This window comes from Syngnathus scovelli, chromosome 14 (genome assembly GCF_024217435.2).
Source record: "Syngnathus scovelli strain Florida chromosome 14, RoL_Ssco_1.2, whole genome shotgun sequence".
NCBI lineage: Eukaryota > Metazoa > Chordata > Actinopteri > Syngnathiformes > Syngnathidae > Syngnathus > Syngnathus scovelli.
In genome coordinates, this window is record NC_090860.1 from 8,767,008 (window position 1) to 8,789,969 (window position 22,962).

Genomic DNA, 22,962 nt, shown 5'->3' on the forward strand with positions numbered 1-22,962 from the left:
TTGTTGCACATGTTCAGTGCTCTTAACGCAAACACCAGACACTGAGATCTCCATCTGTCCATCCGTCCCGGTCCAGCATGCTGCTTCAGATTGCCCATAATTACTAATCTTAAATTTATCGTGTTGTAGTTTTAACACAAGGTGCTTCCGGTACATCCACTGCCAGAATGACCCGTGTAGACAGGGCAAGCATGCAGCTCACAGTTCCAGTCATCCAAAACGGCAAAGCTCTCCAGAAACAAGCTCCTCTAATGCATGTACTTCACTTAACTCCCAGCATTAAGCGGGGCTAATGACTGCAAGAGAGCGCAACATCATTACCTTGCTCTGCACGCCTGACATAAAAATTGCAGCTGATGGGACTTAATATGCGCAGATTTGGGGACTCAGCCCCGACCGCTCTAATGCATGAGGTATTACAAAGGATAATTACACATGTGAAGCACGTGTGCAGTATGGATATGTATACTCGCTAAAATGTGGTTTTGTGTAGTGAAGCATCGGGAAGTCACACAGTTAATTTTGTAAAGTTTTTTGTTCCCACTCAAAAAAAAGAATTAAAAAAAACACTGGGAAGAAAATAACCAAAGTAGATTTTGCAATGAAACAAATTTGGAGTAATATTTGTTTTTTTCACTTTAAAATTGTAAGTAACCCCCCATTTAGTACTAGTACTTGTAGTCAACATACTAGTACTGTAGTTTGGGATGGCACACTTTTGGGCCTTGAGTGTGACACCCTTGCGCCACAACATGCCTCCCTTTGCATATCTGTCAGAGTTTTTAACATTAAAATCAAATTAGCCCAAAGATGGTGAATAATGCATGATAGCTGAGCAAACCCAGATCCACTGGGCTCGCTCTCTCTCTTTTTTTCTGTGCAGCTCGACCACGTGGTTCATAGCTGGTTTAATGGGATGGAATGTGACAGGTTATGTTTTCATCCGCCTGATATGGAGCTGGGCTCAGACTGGAGAGGGACAGGGTTTGCGCTGATATGATCTGGATTCATAATTAGACATGTTTGTGCTTGTCATGAATCAGTTATAGAAGATGCACTTTCCAACCCCCCACCAATACACACACACAGAAGAAAGGACACACACTCCGTATGGGGTCCATTACTGCTGGTCCACTGGCTTCCTACATTTGCTGCGTGTGTGTGCATCCACAGCACCATTAGTCCAAGACTCTGTGAATAATTGCTGAATGGACCATGTTTTTACCGCTATCTACTCAGGGTCCAGTGTCAGGGGGATTACGTTGTGGATGACATTACAGACATGACGACATTGATTGATGTTTTATTCCGGAGATAACAGCAAGCGCATTGCTCCGAGCGGCATGAAACTAGACACATTTATTACACATTTATCAACTTGTATTAACTTTAAATGTAGTGTGGCTGGAGGTCACAATTACACGAACATCAAGCCTTGAATATAAAAGGACTCTTGCAGATGCTTTCATCAGTACAACAGGAATAATTTTCCTTCAGAAGCTACATATTACGTTGTCTTCTTTTATTTTCATCTGCTTTTTCCTCTTCTGTATTTTGTTTTCCCTGAGGCTTCAAGGAATAAAAAGGGTCAAACATAGATACAAGTAATCATAGGAGGGACACAATTAGACTAAAAAGAAAACATTTTTGTTGATAGGAAATTAAAGCTCATCTAAATTTAGACTTGCAATGAAGGATGATTTGTTTTTGGTCCAGGTTGAAACACAGGTGTTGGATGTAAAAAAAAAAAAAAAAAAAAAAGGATTATGCTCTGAAAGATCCATCTTATTGTTCCTAGTGATTCTTGCATCATTATTAAAGCAGCTGTAGGGAAAAAACAGCAATCATTTCCAGCAAATGGGGCACTGGGATGGATTATAGGCTACAATACTTATCGGGACAAACAAGGTTTTTGCTTGTAATGCATTATTTTGTCCTACAAAAAAAAAATAGAAATTACTTTCTTTCTGAAGATGATACAAAAAAAATAGTCTCTTGTGGACACCCTTATCCCTGTCAGCACAATAGCGAATAACAACAGCAGTTTAATCTCCTTTCCTCCAGATTATTGTATTTCTTTATGTTGATATTGTGGCCATTTAGCTGATCACTTCATGATCCTCCTTTTGAGATAAAACAAGGATTAAGAATATGACAATATTCCTGGCATGTCACTTTTGGGGTCAAGTAAGCGCATTATAGTCAGTCTTGAATATCTTAATGCGCTCTCTTAGATATTAAGGATGCTATGTTGATAAATTATTCAGGATAAGGATGTGCAATAATTATAAATGTGAAGAGGGGGTGCGGCTTTCATTGTTGCAATCCTATGTGATGCTGCTTAACTGAGTACCTCTTTGTCTTGAGGTGATAATTATGTTTATTTTCTGTAAAATCTACTTTTGGGCAAGGGCGGGGTCCACCCTGGACTGGTCGCCAGTCAATCGCAGGGCGCATATTGATGAAAATAATTCGGTTTTGCAGTTTTGAAGGTGAAAAAAAAAACAGTCTCCTGTGGGAAAGGAAAAAAGCAAACACGTGGAAGACAAGCTCACCAGAAGGCCAAAGCCAAGATTCAAACACGGAACCTCTCAACTTCAAGGCAGAGATGCTGAACACTAGTACACCATGCTGCCATGTCTGATTCCTATTGCTTTTTTGTTGACATGAGCAGGTAAAATAATTGATTTAAATTCCCCTTAGAATTGTATATTACGCAAAACTCATACAGGAGACAACATAATAGACTTTTTGCACAGATTTATGTTCCACACACACAGTCATTACTTTTTATCAGTATAAAAACATCCGCTGATGCGGCGGTGGCCGTCTAAGGGGCGGGGCTATGTGCTCTAATGTCCAATCAGAGAGCTAGAAGCATCCTTACCTTCACGCTCATTGGCTCGTAGCTTGTGCGTGCATTATTGTCGGTGTTGCTTGGTTTTGTTACGCTAGGCTAGCGGCTAATTCTCAGGATATCCGCAATTTTGTCGACATTATCACCAATTCTGCTGAGTACCACATAAAGTTTCGCTTCGGTGGATTTTTAGATTCACGGTAAGATTAACATCACACTGGCGACATTGTAACTCGCCAGTTTGCCGCAATATATGTCAGTAACATCAAGCTACTGCTCAGCGTTTGTGGAGGCTGGCTAAGAAGAAAGCTAACAAAACAGACTAGGAAACACACAAAGGAGACAGAAATCAATCAGCTTTGTTTAAAAGAAGTTTTGTCTAAATGCTTGTTGCTAACTTTGCTTGGACATGTTGGCGCATCTGTACCTCTGTTGCTGGTGTGTTGTGTTTACCAATTTCGTGTCTGTTGCTATCCAGATTACATCAGTTTTGTAACCTTTAATGAGCAAAAGTCCATAAAAACATCACATCATCAAACAAAAAAATGTCACATACTTAAACAATAACGAATACGCGGGATCATTTTACCCTTTTTTAAGACCAAGAAACATTTTTTTTGCCATTAGGGACATAATTCTCTAGCACTACTAATTTGTATCATTACAAAAATATGCTTTGACAATACTGTAAAATTGTCCAGATCTTGTTTAACCATGGTGCAGATTATTAGCCATTGCAAGTTGGTCTGGAAAATATCTCCTGCGATTAACAGATGATCATTGTACCTATGTGTCCTTTGTCTCGAAGGTGTGAATCATCGCCGCCTCCTAACATGGGAAAGATGACTGGAAATGCTTTTTCGGCTGCGTGGAGATGACCTACCGCCCTTTCGGGAATGGTCAGAATGGGGCCAGATGTGCCCCTTCTCAATGAGTACAAGCAGGAGTTCTTCTGGAAGCGCTTCCCCCAAACAGTGTTGGGGGGTCCGCGCTTCAAGTTGGGCTACTGCGCTCCGCCGTACGTCTACGTCAATCAGGCCGTCCTTTTCCTGACACCATGGCTTTTCGGAGGCGTTGGCACGCTCCTCTGCCAGTTGCAGCTTCTCCAGGAGCTGCACGCTGCCGTGCTCTCCGGCGCGCTGATGTTTGCAGCGGCGGCTGGCGTCCAGGCTGTGGCGTTGTATGCCGGACGACGGAGCGGTGACGTGGAGAGACTCGGGGCGCCCAACACTTTAGTGGATGAAGAGGAAGTGGAGTTTACTCACTGCGTCAGCCCAGAGACAGTCCGCTTCATTGCCCCCGGGAAGAGATTTGGGCTGAATGTGATTGTACATACGGTACTGGCTGGGCTGCTCTGTGGTTTTGGTACATGGTACGTCCTCCTTGGCAGACTGACCTCTCTGTACGGCAGCATCAGTGTGTCGCTGGTCGTCTTTGTTCTAAGTTGGGTGACTGTGTGCATAGCGGAGTATTCTCTGGTTGTGAATACAGCCACAGAGACTGCTACTTTCCAGGCGCAGGACACTTATGAGATTACCCCACTCACCCGACCCCTCTACATTTTCATTTTCATTGTTGTGGACTTGACTGACAGGTACGTAAACTGGATGAGCTAATTGCATTGACTCAGACACATTCATTAGTGACATTTTATTGGACTTGATTGTTTTTAGGTTCTCTGGCCCAGTTCCAGAGCTCCAACTTGCCAGCCAGGTTCTTCATGTTCTATTCCTCTTCCTACCTCTGCTGTGGGCACTGGGAATACTACCGCCCCTGGATGCCTTGTTCCTCTGGGGCATGGAGCAGGTGCTTGTGTTTGGATTAGGAGGCTCCCCCATGTCCAGTAACTTCAGGTTTGTCTTGAAATATGATGCGCCGTACCGAGTTATTATAACAGCACTGTTGCAGTAATTAGAAAACTTCAAACAGCCAAGTTTGTAACACTCGGTCGTTGTCATCCCCTTTACTTACCACTGTGTTTTTATGTGCGCTCCCCCATAGGTTGCTTTTGATGTTTGCCGTTTCTTCTGGCGTAGCTGTGTCTAACTATTTCATCCCATCCACGCTGGGAGTCGTCCTCTTCTCCACCGCGATGGGATTCCTATTGAGCTTGGACCTCAGCCAGGTCGGCGCCCTCTGCCATGCTCCCAGGCCCGAGTGCAAGGACTACGGCCTGCGCAGAGGCAGGTCAACGCCGCGGCCTCTTTCCAACACCTTTGGCTGGAAACTGGGCTGCAGGGAGGTGTTGTTGTATGCAAGCCTGTTGTTGGCCGCCCTGGCAGAAGCTGGCCTGTTGCATCACTTTGACAATTCGCCTCAGTCGCACAGTTTTGTCAAGGGGCCCCAAGCTCCTGTCAGCTACCTCCTCCTGGTCCTCTTCTCCCTCTGCTGGCTTCTTAGAGAGGTCCAGGGGGCCTATGTGTGTGCCGGCCTATTCCTCAATCCGGTGTACCCCAAAGGGATGTCCAGCGTGCAGACGTACAAACAGAAGAATAGAGGCTTATTCATTGCAGCAGCCATTAGAAGAGTCCTTCTTTATCTTGGTGAGCTCATATGTCTTGCATCCACTGTTCTCCAAAGTGCAACTAGGGAATGAACAGCACTATGTGTGTGTAACCACTTATATGTGCGTGTTCACAGTGTCTCCGTTTGCATTGATTGCTTTCCTGTCAATGGACAAATCCCTGCAGCAGCTCCATGGGGTTCCTCTCAGTGTGGGCTTCACAAGAGCCTTCAGAGTGGTAGGCGCATAAAAACAATAGAATCTTTCTTCCTATATTGACGTTTTTCCCCATTTCTAAAGATATGTTGTTCAAAGGAAAAGTGCAAAGAATTCCCTTTCTTCCACACAAAGCAATTTCTGTTTGCTTCAGTACGTCTGATCGACATATTTGCTGCATGGTCGCTTGCAGGCATGGCAGAGCTCAGAGGATGCATTACTGCAAGTGGTGGTGGTCATCATTGTGCGTCTTGCAGCTGGAAACAACAGGCTGCCTGGCTGGGACAGCCTCGGCACTGGGATTCAACTTCTACTGGTGAGGACAAAATATTTTTTACGACTTGGTACAACTAATACGTTGCTCCTCTAGTGGTGGGCGGATTTGGCCTTGAAAGAAATTTGCAAAACAAAGATGTCTATTGTCTTAGATTAAAAATGACCTTTTGTAAATGTGAGAAGTTGTTCAGTTAGCAAATGCTTAAATACATTTCAACAAAGAGTCTGAGGTTTTTTTCTTCTTCATTTTGACACCAATATTTTCCCCTGAAAATAAATACCAGCTCTAGATAATTACTGTAGATAACTAAGAAGAGCGATCACTGTACACCTCCACTGATCGTATGCTATCTCCATAGGTTGGCCTCCTGATGGATCGACTGACCCAGTTCTTGGCCAAGTTAAAGTTCACCCTCACTGTGTTGGTGACATCATGGACCGAGAAGAAGCAGCGGCGTCAGTCAGCCGGGACCCTCCTGGCACTCAACGCCTCCCTCTGCCCACTGCTGTTGGCGGTGGTGACCCTGTCTGCCCTGCTCTCCGCCCCCCTGCTCCCCCTTTTCACGCTACCCATCTTCCTGGTGGGCTTCCCTAGGCCGCAGCGCAGTTGGCCGGGGCCCGTAGGTACCGCCTGCCCATGCCCAGACTCCATCTTCTACCAGCAAATGAGCGGAAGTCTTGCTTCTGCCCTGAAGACGGCCTTTGCAAGAGGCTCTCTGGGTTAGTTCTCATACATGCCTCCTATTTAAGGAGAAGAGAAAACATCCAGTGAATTATTCATTGTTGACATTTGCTCAATGAGTGCTAGAAAATGTTTTAGAAACACAGGTTTGACTGACAATGACGTTATTATCAGTTGGAATGCATTTTATAAAATGCAAAATGACGTGCTCAGGGTAAGCGCTGTTTTTGTCCAAGGCTTCAAATCTAAATGCATTAGGAAACGAGTTTGGACATTTAGCCTTTTGACTATGACTAAAATGACTATCGTAACAGGTACTCTGCACAAAGGAATTGAAATGTAATGATCATTTGCTATTTGCGATGATTCAACTATTTTTGCTACCTTATTAAGTACGAAAATACATACATGCACTAACTGTCTGTTATGGCTTGGCTTTTGGTTCCCTGCTTTTTACAATTGTGTTGATGTTCTCTCCCTCTCGCAGGTTCTTTAGCACCAGGCACTCACTTTCTTGGCCGCTTTCAGGACCGCATGGTTTGGATCATGATTTTGGAGAGAGGATATGGCTACTGCACCGTCAATATTAAGGTACACTTTCTGCTTTGTTTGGATCTCTGATATAGTTAGATCTAGAATACTTTTACAAAATAATACACTAACGCATTGAACTTTGAAATAAAAGTGTAGCCTTGCGGGGTTGAATATTAAGCTCTTTGTCAAAAATATGACATTAACCAATTAGGAATCATTGCCACTATGCCGAGTACTTCCGTTTTCAAGGGCTTGAAAGTGTTTGGACAAGGTGACATCATTGAAACTCATCATTTTTGAAAATACAATGTTTTCAATAAGTAATGAGTGCTTGAAGTCTATGAGTGCTGCAAAATTCCAAATCGTTTTTTTTTTTTTGCCCACCCTTTCTCTGAAGTCATTTTCCGACCTTCTGAAGCCAGAGATTTAATATTCTTTTGGTGACCAAGTCTGTGGACTGATTGCAGAGCCTGCTTTTCACTTAGTAAAGCTGAATGATTATGATGGTTTTGTTTTACTACCTTCACATGATTTAAACATATTTGAAGATACACAAAAAAAAGCAAGCTTAAAATGTATACCAAATGACATTTGTTTTCTCAGGGTTTGGAGCTCCAGGAGACATCATGCCACACGGTAGAAGCACGTAGGGTGGATGAGGTTTTCGAGGCCGCGTTCGAGCGACCGGAGCGTCTCGGTTTGACCCAGGGTTTGAACTTGCATTGGGCCAACTCTCTCACGCCTTGCGCAGCTCTGGCGGTGCGCGTCTACTCGGACGCCCGCAACGTCCTCTCGGGCATCATTGACTCGCACGACAACCTGAGGAAGCTTCAGGATGACTTTCTGAAAGCCTTGGTGTGGCTGCTCCTGCGTTATTGTGTAAAGAAACATAAAGGTTCTCTGTGGAGCTGCGACGAAGGGACGGGAATCGGCGGTCGAAAGTCGCAATCTTCCCAGCAGGCGCAGACTGCGTGCAGCCAACCGCCCGAGGCTATCGTGGTGGAATCCAAGGTGTCTTCCCTAAGATTCAGGCAGGACAGCTCCAGCATGACATCGTTCGGCGACTGGTCGGATGAGGATGACCTTTTTGGACCTCAACCGGCCAGGCGGACGGTTGCCTTGGTAACAGCGGAAGCCCAGTCTGGACATACAATGCTGCAGACAGGAGCTTCTCTTCCGGGGTCTGTCGAGATGGACAGTCTGTTTGAAAACATGGCACTCTCTGCCCTGCAGCCATTACAGCCTTTGGGACTGGGCATCGGGATGCCAGCGGTCGACAAAGGTCACAACCCGGAGATCTTCAAAGAGAGTCCCGGCTCGCTGCGCCAGCTGACGTTCAACTGCCCCCAGTCCGAGGTGTTCAACTTACCGACGGGCTGGAGGACGGCGCCGTTGTTACCGAGCAGGCTGCTGCAGCTCAGGCCGTTATTCCCCGAGGACTGGTTCAGGTTTGCCCTGAGCCGGTTCGGACCTGTTGTGCAGAGCGACACCTCCGAGGACATGACCAAAGCTCTGAAGGAAGACGAAACCTTGAAGGACCTCCACGCCCAGGTGGCACTTTCATGTCTCGTGGCTCTCGGTGCCGAGTCGGCCTTCACCAGCCCCAGTTACATCTACAGACTTTACTGTGGAGACGTGCCGTGGACGGAGGGCCTCGAGTGGCTCTCCACCAGCAAAGAACTTTATCAGCTCGCACTGAGGGCTTTCAGGTAAGAAGAAAAAAAGCCTGCTGTTTATTTTCTTCCCGTCATCATTCTGTTGTATGATTTGCATCAGGTTTAGTTTCAAGCTCCTGTTTGATCAAGCCAGTCTCGGGCCTATGGAGTGCCCTGAGGATATGTTCAGTGCCTTGGAGGAATATGAAAGGGACTGGTACATTGGATTGGTGTCTGAGAAAGGCTGGCATGACAGCGTCCTTCAGGAGAAGCCATTTCTCTTCTCATTAGGTCATGACCTCTCTATGGTAAGCACACAGCTTCCTCATTACTGCCGTGACACTATGCAAGTCATTCGAGTTGTTGTCATCCACAGGGTACGTACACTGGGCGAGTACTGTCCTTGCAAGAGCAGTTGGTGCAGGTGGGACGACTGAACGGGGAGGGGGTGCGAGGCCAGTGGGCCAACCTGTCCTGGGAGCTCCTGTACGCCACTAATGACGATGAGGAGCGCTACAGCATCCAGGCTCACCCTTTCATGTTGAGGAACCTGACTGTCCAGGCGGCAGACCCGCCTCTGGGGTACCCCATTTACTCATCAGCACCCCTTCACTTCCCTTGCCTCTGACAATAGATAGGTAGCTTTTTTTCCCACTCCACCACAAGGTTTCATGTCTTACCAATGAGGAAGCAAGAAGATGCAGCAGGGATCCTTTTAAACCAGAATGACGGAATGTTGACAACTTTTTTTTTTTTTTTATATTTGCATTTATTTATCATGGTGCTTTAGTCCAGTACCACGGAAAAAGACGTATCAAGATAGAAAATTCACATTAGTACTGACACATCAGCCAATTTACAACAGATACATGACACAGGACTCTTAAAATGTTGATTCATTACACCATTCAAATAATGACCCAACTTTTTCTGCTTAAAAAGGGAAACAGAATTATTTTGTCAAGAGATCAAGGATGTGCCTTGGGTATATCATGCTGTACGCGTTGAGTGCAATTTATTTGTTTACAGTTCACTTGTTTACAAAATAGTTCAACAATGATCATAGTCCTGTACATATTGCTCATTTTTATATGTATATAATAAAACGACTTGCAAGAAGCTGATCGTTCAATGCACACAAAAAGGGTCACTCTGTATAGAAGCCATTTTTTACGAGCTCTTCGGCTTGGTGAAGTAGGCAAAGTCTGCATCCTGGAGAAGACAAATAAGACTAAAGGTCAATACATACAAAGAGTCCCAAAACTGTATTCATTGTTTGATTGGCACATTACTTGTATATTTTAGTTTGCTACAACTATGTTTAAACATATATGAACATCTGCCCAGCAGAGGCCACCAGACACTCTGGCCAATCAGTGTGTAGTTGGCAGGAGGTTGGGGAGATGTTGTCCAACTTTTTGAAGAGATTTAGCAATAATGGCATATTCTAAGAATTTCTGTTCCTGCCAAGAAAAATTATCCGTTCTTGGTTTTGGTCATGCAAGGTCACCTGTAAAAATTGAAACAGCGCATAGGACCAGCAAGCTAATCCTTTCATGATTTTCAGGTCCTTTAACACAAGTAAACAGATTTTGAGGCGTACATGGCATTAAAGCAGTACGGCTGTCTGATTTAAGGGGATAAGGGAAATATTTAGCTCAGTTCAAAAAGAGACAGAGTCTACATAATGTTGGTACTGTATACTCTTACCAGCCCAGACTTGAAATTTTGCACCCTTCTCTTGCTCAGGGTGTTTGTGATGAACCAAGCGAAGGTGGGGGCGTACTGCCAGAAATAGTAGAAAGCCAGGAAGGGTTGCTGCGCAATCCACATTTCCTTGACATCATTGGCAATTCCCGCCAGTATTAAAGACACACAGCGACTCGTGGGCATCTTGTGTCCCTGGTCAGCAGCTGAAGCCACAGCCTGAACAATGCACACTAGTTAGTAGAATAAAAAAAAAAAAATCCTGATATTTTTTTTTACCTTGTGCAAATCTTCACTGAAGGCATTTTGTGTTATGAATGATTGCACAGGTCCTGGACACACTGTGCTGATGAGTATCTTTGGGTAGTCAATGAGCTCAGTTCGAAGGGAATTAAAAAAACCCTGAAGAAAAAAAAAAGAGGTAGGTAACAGCCTTGTTTTTCAACCTTCATGGACAATGTAAAATGTGACGTGTGTAAAGGTCACTTGAAGAGCATGTTTGCTGGCAGCGTATCCCGACGCCAGAGGCGCCCCAGCGAGGCCCAGCACGCTGCTGATGGTCACGACGGCGCCGGTGCCGCGCTGCGTCATGTGAGGTAACACCTGCTTGGTGAGGGACACGGTACCCAGGTAGTTGAGCTCCATCAAAGCATTGAAAACGTCGACACTCGTTTCCAAGAACAAAGAACGCTGGCTTCGGCCTCCATTGTTTATCAGGATGTCAATCTGGAAGGCGACAGGTGTAGTGTAAAGACAACTGGGAGAAGACATGACAGAATTAAATTAAAAAGAAAAATAGTGGTCCTACATGTCCAAAGTATTCAATTACAGCTTGGGTTTTGGCCTCATGGGTGGTCCTCTCCAACAAATCCAGCGGAAGAACAAGAATATCCTCATCCTTCAGGACCGAGGACTCTGGATGATGACAAAGAACGTAAATCTTGGTGGGGTTGTCAAAGTCTCCTTTATCACTGGAACTAGCGATGATTTAAAAGAATCTATCATTTCACCCCCTCCGCCACAGAAATCAGATTTTAAGTTCAATTTTGGTCAAATTTAGCAGGGGGCTCATCTCACCTAAGCATTGTCGTTTCACCCTCCGCAGCTCATCCTCACGGCGAGCAGACAGAATGAGGCGTGAGCCACACCGAGCCAGCTGATAGGCGAGTTCCTCTCCGATGCCACTGGATGCTCCAGTGACCCACACCACCTGACCCTTCAACTTCACTTCTGTTTAGAAAAATAACCAAAAATACTCATCAACACGTCACAGGGCAATATTATGAGTTTATTGGATTTTAAAACGCACAAATGACAAAACCTGTCAAACAATGCGACCAAGTCGGTGTTCTCACCTGACTTGCGTCCGAGCAAACTTGCCCACAGTAACGTCAAGTCTGCATCCGCAAAAAAGAATGTCAGCAAGTGAATGACTATATAAAGTAATATGAAGTACCACAGCGCAGATATTAGACAGCAATCCATAGCAACAGACGTGCTAGCGGTGCATTTAATAAATAGCGTTGTTTTAGCTCTGCTGTTAATCCGCTCTGACTTCCTGCACAAGTTTAAACATTACACAAGTTTACGGCCGTTTACGGATATTGCGTCACTTCCGGTTGATCGGAGAAGCTACTTAATCTCTGTTGCGATTCTGCTACCAATATTTTGAATATTAAATTGCCTACATGCGAAATTCAATATGCTATTAATTAAATGCTTTATACGTATTTTACATCATATAATATTTTAATAACGAATAATTTCCATATTTGATACATAACTTGAATTCATATACAGATTAGGTTAAAAGTAGGAATACTCATACAGTTTTACTTGTTTTTTTACAATTATAGTAAATTCACAAAACGTCCTCATTCACCATTGCAACACCAAATAACAGTATGGTGCCGTGCGCGTGGTTATGTGCGTGCATGCGACGTTAAGCATTTATTCCTGTGTCCATCCCTTTGTCATAATCAAAGACATCACACACAAAAAAAGCACATGAAGACCTCCAACTATTTGGAGCTGGAAACTGCATGCTCAACATCGCTGTTTTATAAAACTGCAGAGGAAGCAAAAGGAAAATATTTGTCTTTTTTCCTCCCATCCCAATTCCTCCTTCCTTGTGTTTTCCTTCCAAACGTTTCCCTCGCTTTTTCATTATTTTTAAAATATTGTACCAAATTTGCATTTACTGTATGAAACGTTTATTTATTATCAATGGTGCTTCAAAAAATGCGTTTCAATGGATGCAAATCCGGCTGAGCAGATGCGGCTGGTAGCCTACGCACTGAATGAGCGTGTCTTCGGTGTTCAGGGATGATGTCATGTTTTCGAAGGCAACCTGCAACATCCGGGTCTTCTCCGAGTGTTGTGCTCACCAACAGCTAACGGTAGCTAGCAAGCTGTCAAGCTGTCAAGTGGAGAGGCTGGGGCAGACGTTTCAGCTTTCCCCTGGCTTGGCTTCACAAATCCAAACAAAAACGCTAATATATCCTCGTGATCGCCTGCTGAGAGAATGTAACGCATCAAGGTCGTACCCATAGAGAAACCTCCGCTCTAGCGCCATTTCTATGCATTGGGTCTTGTGTGACGATTGCTCTTTGCTAGTCGGCTAACCAACCCGAAGCCTGAGCCCAGCCAGAGACCACTTTCGTCGCTGGAAGTGAGATTTCCCGTCATTTTCGACCGGTAGCTTCGAGCTTTGGTCACTGCCTCGACATCTGTTGCTGTCAACCACTATTTTAGACATTCGGTAAGTCATTAAATATCTCTCGTTGAGCCGGTAACTCGAACGTTTGGCTAAAGCTAGCCTCGTTAGCAAGGCCGAGGCTTCTCCTTGCCTCGCGCTATGGTAGCATACCTTAGCTTAGCACAAGTTAGCTGTGAGGGACAAGGGTCAAGGCCCGCAAGTCAGTGAGGTTGCTTGTTTATTTGCTTCGCGATCTTAGACGCGCTACGTAATTGACGCACCCCATTCATCAATCTGCAATTGTTTCACACTACAGTAGTCTCGGTAGTTTCATAATTGCAACGAGCGCACCATAACTGTAATGTTGGTGACGTGATATCTGCCGTAATCGCAGTTATCGACTGGCCAGAGCGTTAGCTCTGCATGCTAGTAACGGACGAATGCTTCGTCTACTTTTAAATGGACTTTCGAACGTGCTGTGTTGGTCACTAAGAAGGTCCGAGATATGTTACGTTGTTTTATTCCAAATTTGATTCGCAGAGTAAAGCCGTTGCAGCACTTTCCAAGTTGAACCTGGCCAGGCAGCGGTGAAAGGGCGTTTCAATTTAGTCCACCCCAACAGTGTGCCTAATATGTAGCCAAAATATGTACACAGGCCTTCTATTTTTAGAGCAGTGCATGCTGTCTGAATTCCAAGTTGCTAGTCAATGGAAGCAAATACGTTTAGATATTGAAAGAGATTTTTGTATCTCAAGCAACATAATTCTTTATTGGAAAATATAATATGCATCTGCTGTTTTGACACCACACACACAAGTAACATTCTCTCGCTGATATGTATTTGATTTTTTTTTTTTTTTCATGCAAAGTGAACAGTACAATTTGGATGTATTTTTTTCAAATGTGACCCATGCTTCTTTCAAATGTCAATATATGCTTGGCGCTGCCAAGGAGACAAGTCTTGGGTTAGACTACCCACGATCGTCTTCCGCAAAGTCGTGAAGCGTGATTGTTACTTTTCTATTTGATTTTAGAAGCAAAAATTAAGTGGTAAGAGTCATAGTTCTGCCACACAGATGTGTCAGTACCGTATGATAGCTTTCTGTAGATGTCTCCACGAAAAGACACATTTCAGGAACGATCGTTGAGCGCGTCAGAGCTTAAGGGCACCTTGGTAGAAGTCAGCAAATAGACTAGCATTTCAAGTAGGTGCCATTTTATTGATAAGTTTGTCCACCACTGTACAAAATAGTGACCCTCCTGTTCCAAAGTCCAAATACTTTCAGATGAGAAACTGCTACCTCTCTACACCATGCTGCTCGATTCGAGTATCAAAACACATCCCATATGTCTTCCCACAGGTTTCAAGAGGGACACAATGGGGGCGTTTCTGGACAAACCAAAGATGGAAAAATACAATTCCCATGGTGAGGGTAACAGCCTGCGCTTTGGGCTAAGTAGTATGCAGGGCTGGCGAGTAGAGATGGAAGACGCACACACGGCAGTAATAGGCTTGCCTCATGGTCTCGACCCCTGGTCGTTTTTTGCTGTATATGATGGCCACGCCGGCTCTCAGGTAGCCAAGTACTGCTGCGAGCACCTGTTAGAACATATCACCAGCAACTCAGACTTCCAGAGTGCTCTGCAAGAAGATGGCTCAGTGGAAAGCGTGAAGAACGGCATCCGCACAGGTTTCTTGGAAATCGATGATCACATGCGAAGTATCTCGGAGAAAAAGCACGGCGTGGACCGCAGCGGCTCCACCGCGGTGGCCGTGATGATATCACCGAGCCACGTCTACTTTATTAACTGTGGCGATTCACGTGGACTCCTGAGCCGTGGGGGCGCCGTGCACTTCTTCACGCAGGATCACAAACCCAGCAACCCACTGGAGAAGGAGAGGATCCTGAACGCCGGTGGCTCGGTCATGATACAGCGAGTTAACGGCTCCCTGGCCGTGTCGCGGGCCCTCGGAGATTTCGACTATAAGTGTGTCCATGGGAAAGGCCCGACAGAGCAGCTAGTCTCTCCCGAGCCTGAAGTTTATGCAATCGAGAGATGCGAAGGAGATGATGAATTTATTATTCTTGCTTGTGATGGCATCTGGGATGTCATGGCCAATGAAGAACTCTGCAACTTTGTCCGGTCAAGGCTAGAAGTCACGGATGATCTTGAAAGAGTCAGCAATGAAATTGTTGACACTTGCCTGTACAAGGTATGTCACGTTGACCACAAATACACAAGTATGTCCTTGCATTGAGTCTCATCTTTCTGGCCTTTTGTCTTTCTTTTACAGGGTAGTCGGGATAATATGAGTGTTGTTTTAATCTGTTTTCCTGGAGCTCCAAAAGTTTCTCCAGAAGCAGTTAAACGAGAAGCTGAGTTGGACAAGTATCTGGAGTCAAGAGTAGAAGGTGAGCACAATAAAGAAGGAAATGAATGTGCTGGGCAAATTACTTGGTGGATGAAAACACGTTTTGGTGTATGAAATTAACTTGTGCTTCAGTTGCAATGTCAACTTAAACATTAAATGAACAACTTGTGATTCTCTGTTTTATATTTTGTGTGACGGCAACCTTGAACTGGGAGTGTTGAGTCACTTGTATCTCAAAGCTGATATCCTGCTGCTAAATCTAGGTGTAATTTTTGGGGCTTGTTGAAATGCCACCCCCAAAATAGCCCACCATTAGTTGTCATGGCAACACAAGTTGAAAAAAACCTGCTTGGTTTCTTCAACTGAGAGGGTAAAAGAATAATTGGTAACTTATAATATTCAGGCTAGTGTTAGTGACAACTTCTTAAGACCTTTTAAATGTCTACTTAACTTCAGCTTGAGTCCAGATTGTTGAATTAGTTGAATTGTAATCAACCTAAACTAGCTGTCAACTTAATATTATATGTAAAATGGGCTATGTCTGCGTTTTAAAGAATGACGTATATCTTGTGCACACAAGTTAATATTCGTCAGCTTTAGCTGTTTATTAATCATTAGCAATTCGTTGGTTTCAGGGACTAAATGGGAAAAAAATTGAAGGAATGCTACTTTGAGAGACTTTCTGGTCCAAGGTGATACGGTCCACAAACCAGTCATATTAGACCTAAATTTTCTGAAATCATTTGTTACTTTTAATTTGCAAATATTTATATTTGACTTCCCTCCGTGTTCAGGAAGCTTACTTGCAATTTGTTTTTTCCTACAGACATTCTCAAAAAGCAGGGAGAGGAAGGCGTACCGGACCTGGTCCATGTTATGAGGACGTTAGCATCAGAGAGCATCCCCAACCTCCCTCCCGGAGGAGAGCTTGCAAGCAAGTAGGTGGCCTTTTATGCTTGGAATAAACATGAGGCTTCACTCATTATTTGTTTTCCATCATTTAATTATTTTTTTTTCCCTCTACAGACGAAGTGTTATTGAAGCGGTATACAACAAACTCAACCCCTACCGAAGCGATGACACAGTAAGTATCCCAGTTTGTCCCCCCAAAACGCTTGTAACACATTGAGGTTTTGACTTTGGTTGACGTACGCATGACTTTTGACACGAGGTCGTAAACATTAACCAACTTTGTGCATGTTAAGTCACACTTTTTTCCTCCCATGTGCTGATAATAGATGTGAAATGTAAAATATGACCTGGAGATCAATATTATGGTAACTGTCATGTACAAACCTAGAATATCTTCATGTTAACTGCTTATATTTACAATTGTCAATATGTTTTAAAATCTCATCTGAGACGAGATCAGTTATTTTCCGAATCATTTGGTCTTGTGCGATTCGGACTACATCTTTACTCATTGCTCCTTCCAGTAAAATATCACAACAGCAATAGTCACATAATATCCAAATCAAATTCAGTTTTTCTCAAGATGTTCAATATTTGTCAAGTTCTAGGCATATTTTTCCTGATTGGAGAAAGCGGCACTTGAAAACGATAAGTTGTAACAGAGGCATTGCAAAGATGTTACTTTGTTGACTGGATGACACTAATTTTGCCACTTGTATTTTATATGAACATTGAGTGATCAAATCAAGTCCAAAGTCCTTGTTTACATTTTGCGCAGATGTTGTCTAAGGAGGTGCATTGAGTCTCAGTAACTGCATAGCATAGTAGTTCAAGTGAAGACTCATGCACCTGCTGAGCTCGACTCAACAAAGTATACTTTCTTCTCAATTTTCTCCTTTTTCCCCCCCAGACCTCTCATAATTGTGCCCTAATTTGTTTTATTGGCTCATGTTTCTCTCTGTCCTGGGTGGTCGATAAACAATATTTTATTCCATATCACCGTGTGGTGATGACATTTCAATTCCAGCAGGGTCGGCCTCTTTGTGTTTGAAGCAAATGTAATGTCCTTACTTGAAAATAACAACACTTTTATCAAGTATATCAAGTGAACTTTATATTTGCTGATTTCCACAGTTGTTTACTGTAGAAGGCAGCTCAATTATTAGAAAGTGCACTTTTTTTTTAATTTGGTTTTTCATCTAATTTGAGCAAACCGATCCCTTTGTGGTCCTTACTCGGTTTGATATTTGAAACAAACAAGGAGTGCAAAGTGCACTGGTAACTTGAAGGTCTTAATTTTCACACAGACGCTCAAGGTTTAAAACATAAAGCACCGTGCTGGTTTCTAAAGCAAAGTGGATTGATTGCTTGGCCCTGTCTCGGATTTAAGAGAACTTTGCAAAAACCCAATTTTGTTGGCTCTGTAGTTGGTTTCAATCTCAGCACTCCCCATCTTGTCATCATGCTGCTAAAAGAAAAGCTTTGAACCCATCCACATTACATTTTCCGCAAACAGATCCTTGCCATAAAATGTGATAGTAGCCAAGTATTGAACATTGAGTGCCACATAAACCGCTAATGTTCCACTCCAGTCCTGTAGGGGCCGCCTTCCTTTTTTTTTGTCTCATGAACACACGCATCTGCATCTCAACATTCAATGATTATTTATTATTTTTAACTCAAGTTATAGTTAAAAATTATTTTGTCTTTGGTTAATTAAATATATTAGGGGAAAAAATCTAATTGATAAACCAACCTTTGGCATGTGTCTGTCGGCAAAATGATTGTCTTCACTTTCAATTAACGCTGTGGTTTACATGCCATTCATGGTTTATTATTGTCGCTTAAGGCACGTAGTACTGAGCAGCAAGGACAGACATCTATCTGCGTACTGCTTTACTCTGCGGTCGGTAGTTCCATTCATCATCATTCATAAAAAAGAAAAAAAAAATAGCGGTGAGACTTGATTACAAAAAATCATCTAATTGGAGGCTTGGTAATTAATCCCAATTAATTTAATTTCAATTTAACACGGAATCTTTTTTAATTTGAATAGCTTTTGCTCAGCAAGAACCACATTTATGAATAAAATATTAATTTTCCATCACGTTATTACATACTGTACATAAACAGACTGCTGCAATTTTTAACTAAGTGTAGTCACAGGAATATCATCTTTGAGAACTTGGAGGCATATTTCTACTGCAAAATAATGGTTTCAAATGACCTCGAGCATTGGTCACCAACATTTTTGGGTTTAATAATGCAAAATCATTTTTTCCTATTAATAAATAATATAATATAATTGATTGAATAATTGTTTTAAAAAAATATTTCATTGCTGTGCTGGTTGGTTGTTAGACTTAAGCAAATGAATCAGTACAGTACATTTTGTATTCAAAATTATTCTCCCCGGGTAAAAGAAAAAGTTGGTGCCTTGTCGCAGATAAAGATTTCTTTTCTGTATCTTCATTTGTCTATATATATTTTTCATGTGAATATTGATGGAATTGAGACTCGAGTCTGAAGGGTGTTGTCCTTCCTCTCCCCTCTTGTCAAGGACTCTGCGTCCACAGATGACATGTGGTAACACAGCGTGGCACCACTAACACAGCATAGCGTTTACAAACCACCATCCTCTCAAGACCCACAGCAGCTCAGCCCAGCTCAGCAGTCTCTCCTGCCGTCACTCTGAGCTTTTGGTTTCTAAGAAGGGAATTTCATGGGAGGAGGAGGAAGAGGAAGAGGAAGAGGAGTTGCATGCACACAAACGTGGAGATAGTGCAGCGCCAGTCCACTCTGGAGTTCAGGATCCCCCACCCAGCATCTTTGCCACCCTCACCCTTTTGTGTTCACCCATCCTAATCTTCCCTCTAAAATCAAACATAACAAATGAGTCCACACGGCTTTTTTTTTTTTTTTTTTTGGTTCAATAATCAGCTTATGTAGTAGGGTTTTTTTTCTGTTGTCGTTGCTGTAATTAATTTGATTCACATTTCCTTGTGTGCGTTTGTATATTTCTGTTTTTGTGAAGTGCAATTGTCCTGTACAAACAGCCTGTATTTAATGCAGCTTGATTAAGTTAAAAAAAAAAAAAATTAAACGAAATGAAAAAGAGAACCTTTTTATGCACTATCTGCCTTTTCCTGCTCTTCTGGAATTTTAACCCATTTCTACATAGTGTTGATTACTGCTTGTCCTCCAGACACGATGCCTCCACGCTTTTACTTTTCCTCGCTCCTCAGTTAGTCTATGCTCCTTTAAGAAACGGGTAAATTGTATAGTTGACAGCACAGTAAGCTCTATATCAAAACCATTTACACCCTAAGTATCCCCACCCTGTGTGCTTTTGAGATGAAAAAAAAAAACTAAAAAAACTTGTATTTTATTTTTGTATGTGTTTTTCTGTACATGCTCCAATAATAACAGCAAGGTGTCATTTTAAAACAAAAGCCACCTGTCTGACTCGATATTTGCAAGCGGGTGCTTGCGTGTGTACCTGCAAGCGTTTCCTTGTAATTGCCACCCGCTTCACACACACACACACCAGGCTGCTTTTTTTGGGGGGGGGACTTACCAAGCTACAGTCTGCCCTTTCCATATCACATTCATATTCACAGAGTGTGCATGCTCTTGTTGAACAATTGACATTTATATAGCCAAGTTTTATTGCAGTCCCAAGGACAAAGTGGGTCTGTTTCGTAGTTGTCTTTCATAAGTCTTACAGTGGTTTTGATTTTTTCTTTTTTCTTTTCACGTTTCTCATCACGTTCTTTCAGCCTTGTGTGTGTGTGTGGGCGCGCAATCGTGCGTGCAAGCTATTCTTTCAATATTTTGTGTGGCACAACCTTTGACATTGCAACCTTTTAAATTGTGGACATTTTTCCTTGTGTGGAAAATTTGACTGGTCCACACAAGTTTGGACGAACTCAGGCGTGTTTTGTCCCTCTAACAATGATTTGGTATTTTAAAGATATTCTAATTGGACTGACACTTGAGCACTGACTATTTTACCATGTGACCACATAGGATCAACTGTTGACTAAATACTTTAAAGGCTGTCTTTTTTTTCTTCTTCTTATTTGTGGGGGAGGAGGGCATTCATACCAAGAACAAATCCGCTGATTGTAAAGTGTCGTCCTGGTTGTGTACAGCACCATTTTTTTGTTTCCTTGGGGGTTTTGCTGTGTGCCCAAACCGACACGAGCCAGACAGGCTGCACAGTCCAGTTTGCTGCTAGCGCCAATGATTTGTGTGTCTTCACTTCATGTAAACCCCCCAAAACCTCCTCCCCAATCCCCCCTTCTTCGTCATTGACGATATCTGTTTCTACTCACAAGGCAGATACATTTCTTCAAGAGGAAAGGTTTTTCTTTCTCCTTCATTTTCTGCTATTATATGGTCTAAAATTGCATTGTGGAAATTAATGTATGTATATATTTTTGACTTTTAACATCCAAGTAATAAATACGTTGTTTGAGTTAGATTTTCTTTTCTTTTCACCATGGACAAAATGGGATTCTGTTTTGACTTGGGGTCCTTTAGGTTTGTTTGTAAAGTTACTATTGACATCCTTGCTTTCATAAGTTCAGTTTTCTCTCAGTTACAATATAATAGTAAGATACTAAAAAAAAAATCTATATTTTTTTTAAATGACAATCCTAACTTTAGCCTGCTTGCCGACTCGGTTCCTTCCTGAGCCACTTTCTAACCTGCTGTGGTGGCTAAATGTCCAAAATGCCCATGACGTGTTAAAGTTGATTGAAATCTTGAAATCTCACCTTACTTTTTTTAACCACTGGTGGTGCTGTAGAGTCTATATTGAAGCAGCTACGTAGCTTAGCATTGTGTGCATAAATGTAAACTAACACACAGGGTACAATTTCAAGGTGCCACAACAAAAACTAATGCGGCAAGCTCATGTGGTTGTTAAAAAGTATCATGAACTATGTCCTTTGATTGGCCTTAAAGACAAAAGATGATGATGATGCTGACAATTGTTGCATGTAAGCAACATGGTTGAAAGGTTGTGAATAATCCTGATTAAGTGGTGGCTCAGTAAAGTATAAATGTCCTATACTGTGTCTCCGTGTGTGCGTGCGTGTGGGCAAATAACGCACAGTTTAAAAAAAATAAAATAAGAGAAAAAGAATAAAACAGACTTACAATCATGACTTTGGGTGTTTGAATACAGCATTTTAATATTTATACAAGAAATGAAACTGCTGGTCGATATTTAAGTGAGAAAGGTTCGCAAGACGTTTGTGTTACTTTTTTTTTTCCTTTTCCTATTCTTAAACACAAAAAAAATGCATGCACTTGATAGTGCTGTTCTGCTCCAGCAACGAGAAGCCTTTCAGCTTTGCTGATTGTAATGAATGAATCACAGTGACAGTGTTCAGTATCGCTCATGTTGGAATTCAAAGAGACTCGACCGTGATACCTATTTTATTAAAGGCTTTTTCATTTTATTTAACGTCAAGATTATATATATATTATATATATAACACATGGCTTTCACTCCTAAAGTCCCATCAAAATAAAAAAAGAAAAAATGTATTCACTATGAAACTAAAAAGACCTAATTTACATGTATTTTTTCACCTTTTGTGTTGTATTCTCTACTTGCACAAACTATTAGGTGTGTTGGGTGTGTAAGATTTTTTTTTAATCTGAAAAGTTAAAAATTATTTAAAAAAAAAAAGACTACTAACCCTGTTAAAACAAGACATGACATTCTTAATAACTCCAATGATGTTGTGAAGTTGAAGCCTTTTTATGTGACATTTATCTCCAACTATGCGATGCTCGCAAAACTTCAATTGCATCCATTCATCTTATACAATAGTGTGTTAGGGTCACACTGAAAAGAAAGTACTTTTTATAATAAGAATTTTAATATTCTTTAACGTAACACATTCATGTGATATTTGATTATTTCTTGTAACTTTATGGCTTTTATCATATTGTATTTGTAACATTACGGCTTTTTAAACAGAAATTTACCTAACTTTATGGTACCAGCATTATAGGGCTGCACAAAATATCAATATTGCGATATTGACCCGTGCAATATGCATATCACAATGACATGCAATACGTTAATTATGGAATTTCATGCTTTTATCTGGATTCGACCAGAGACAAACCTAAATGTGCATCGCCATCCAATAGTTGAACATTATCGGTTAATTACAATTAACTAGGTGAGAATTCATTGATCTTGCTTATTTTGCCTCATGATATAATAAAAATATTTTATTAGATCATAAAAATGTCATTTCTTTACATACATGTTTAATAATCACAATAATATTGATAACATTCCGTTCAACAATCATATTGGATTTTTTTATATTGTGCAGCAATATCAGTATTGTTGCAATATGTTATCGTTTAGATTGAAATTTAATTTTAATTGTCAATCTACAAGATGAAGATTTATTAATAGTGACCCGCATCTTTTTCCACAGTCCTCCGACTGTCTCTCTAAGGCGAGAAGATTCTCATTAAGAGAAATGCCGGTATATTCGCGAATCAGAACACAA

The 22,962-nt window shown here is 42.1% G+C and overlaps 3 protein-coding genes across 3 annotated transcripts; 2 read left to right on the forward strand and 1 right to left on the reverse strand.

The window, feature by feature from the left end:
- The first annotated feature begins 2,914 nt into the window (after positions 1-2,914).
- Positions 2,915-9,842, forward strand: pcnx4 (pecanex 4). Its single transcript, XM_049739718.1, has 11 exons — positions 2,915-3,057; positions 3,666-4,451; positions 4,531-4,710; positions 4,859-5,400; positions 5,498-5,598; positions 5,770-5,892; positions 6,212-6,572; positions 7,022-7,125; positions 7,672-8,777; positions 8,845-9,031; positions 9,100-9,842. Exons 2-11 carry the CDS (start codon positions 3,754-3,756, stop codon positions 9,349-9,351), a joined length of 3,654 nt encoding a protein of 1,217 aa, XP_049595675.1. The 5' UTR covers positions 2,915-3,057; positions 3,666-3,753; the 3' UTR covers positions 9,352-9,842.
- dhrs7 (dehydrogenase/reductase (SDR family) member 7) lies at positions 9,717-12,033 on the reverse strand. Its single transcript, XM_049739721.1, has 7 exons — positions 11,786-12,033; positions 11,508-11,660; positions 11,239-11,345; positions 10,917-11,156; positions 10,710-10,832; positions 10,434-10,649; positions 9,717-9,935 (listed from the first exon to the last, which is right to left on the reverse strand). The coding sequence occupies exons 1-7, from the start codon at positions 11,913-11,915 to the stop codon at positions 9,894-9,896; spliced, it is 1,011 nt and encodes a 336-aa protein (XP_049595678.1). The 5' UTR covers positions 11,916-12,033; the 3' UTR covers positions 9,717-9,893.
- Positions 12,034-12,793: 760 nt separating this feature from the next.
- On the forward strand, positions 12,794-21,588 carry ppm1aa (protein phosphatase, Mg2+/Mn2+ dependent, 1Aa). The gene is made up of 6 exons (XM_049739720.1): positions 12,794-13,191; positions 14,490-15,343; positions 15,425-15,542; positions 16,329-16,440; positions 16,529-16,586; positions 18,975-21,588. The coding sequence occupies exons 2-6, from the start codon at positions 14,507-14,509 to the stop codon at positions 19,002-19,004; spliced, it is 1,155 nt and encodes a 384-aa protein (XP_049595677.1). The 5' UTR covers positions 12,794-13,191; positions 14,490-14,506; the 3' UTR covers positions 19,005-21,588.
- Positions 21,589-22,962: the final 1,374 nt, after the last annotated feature.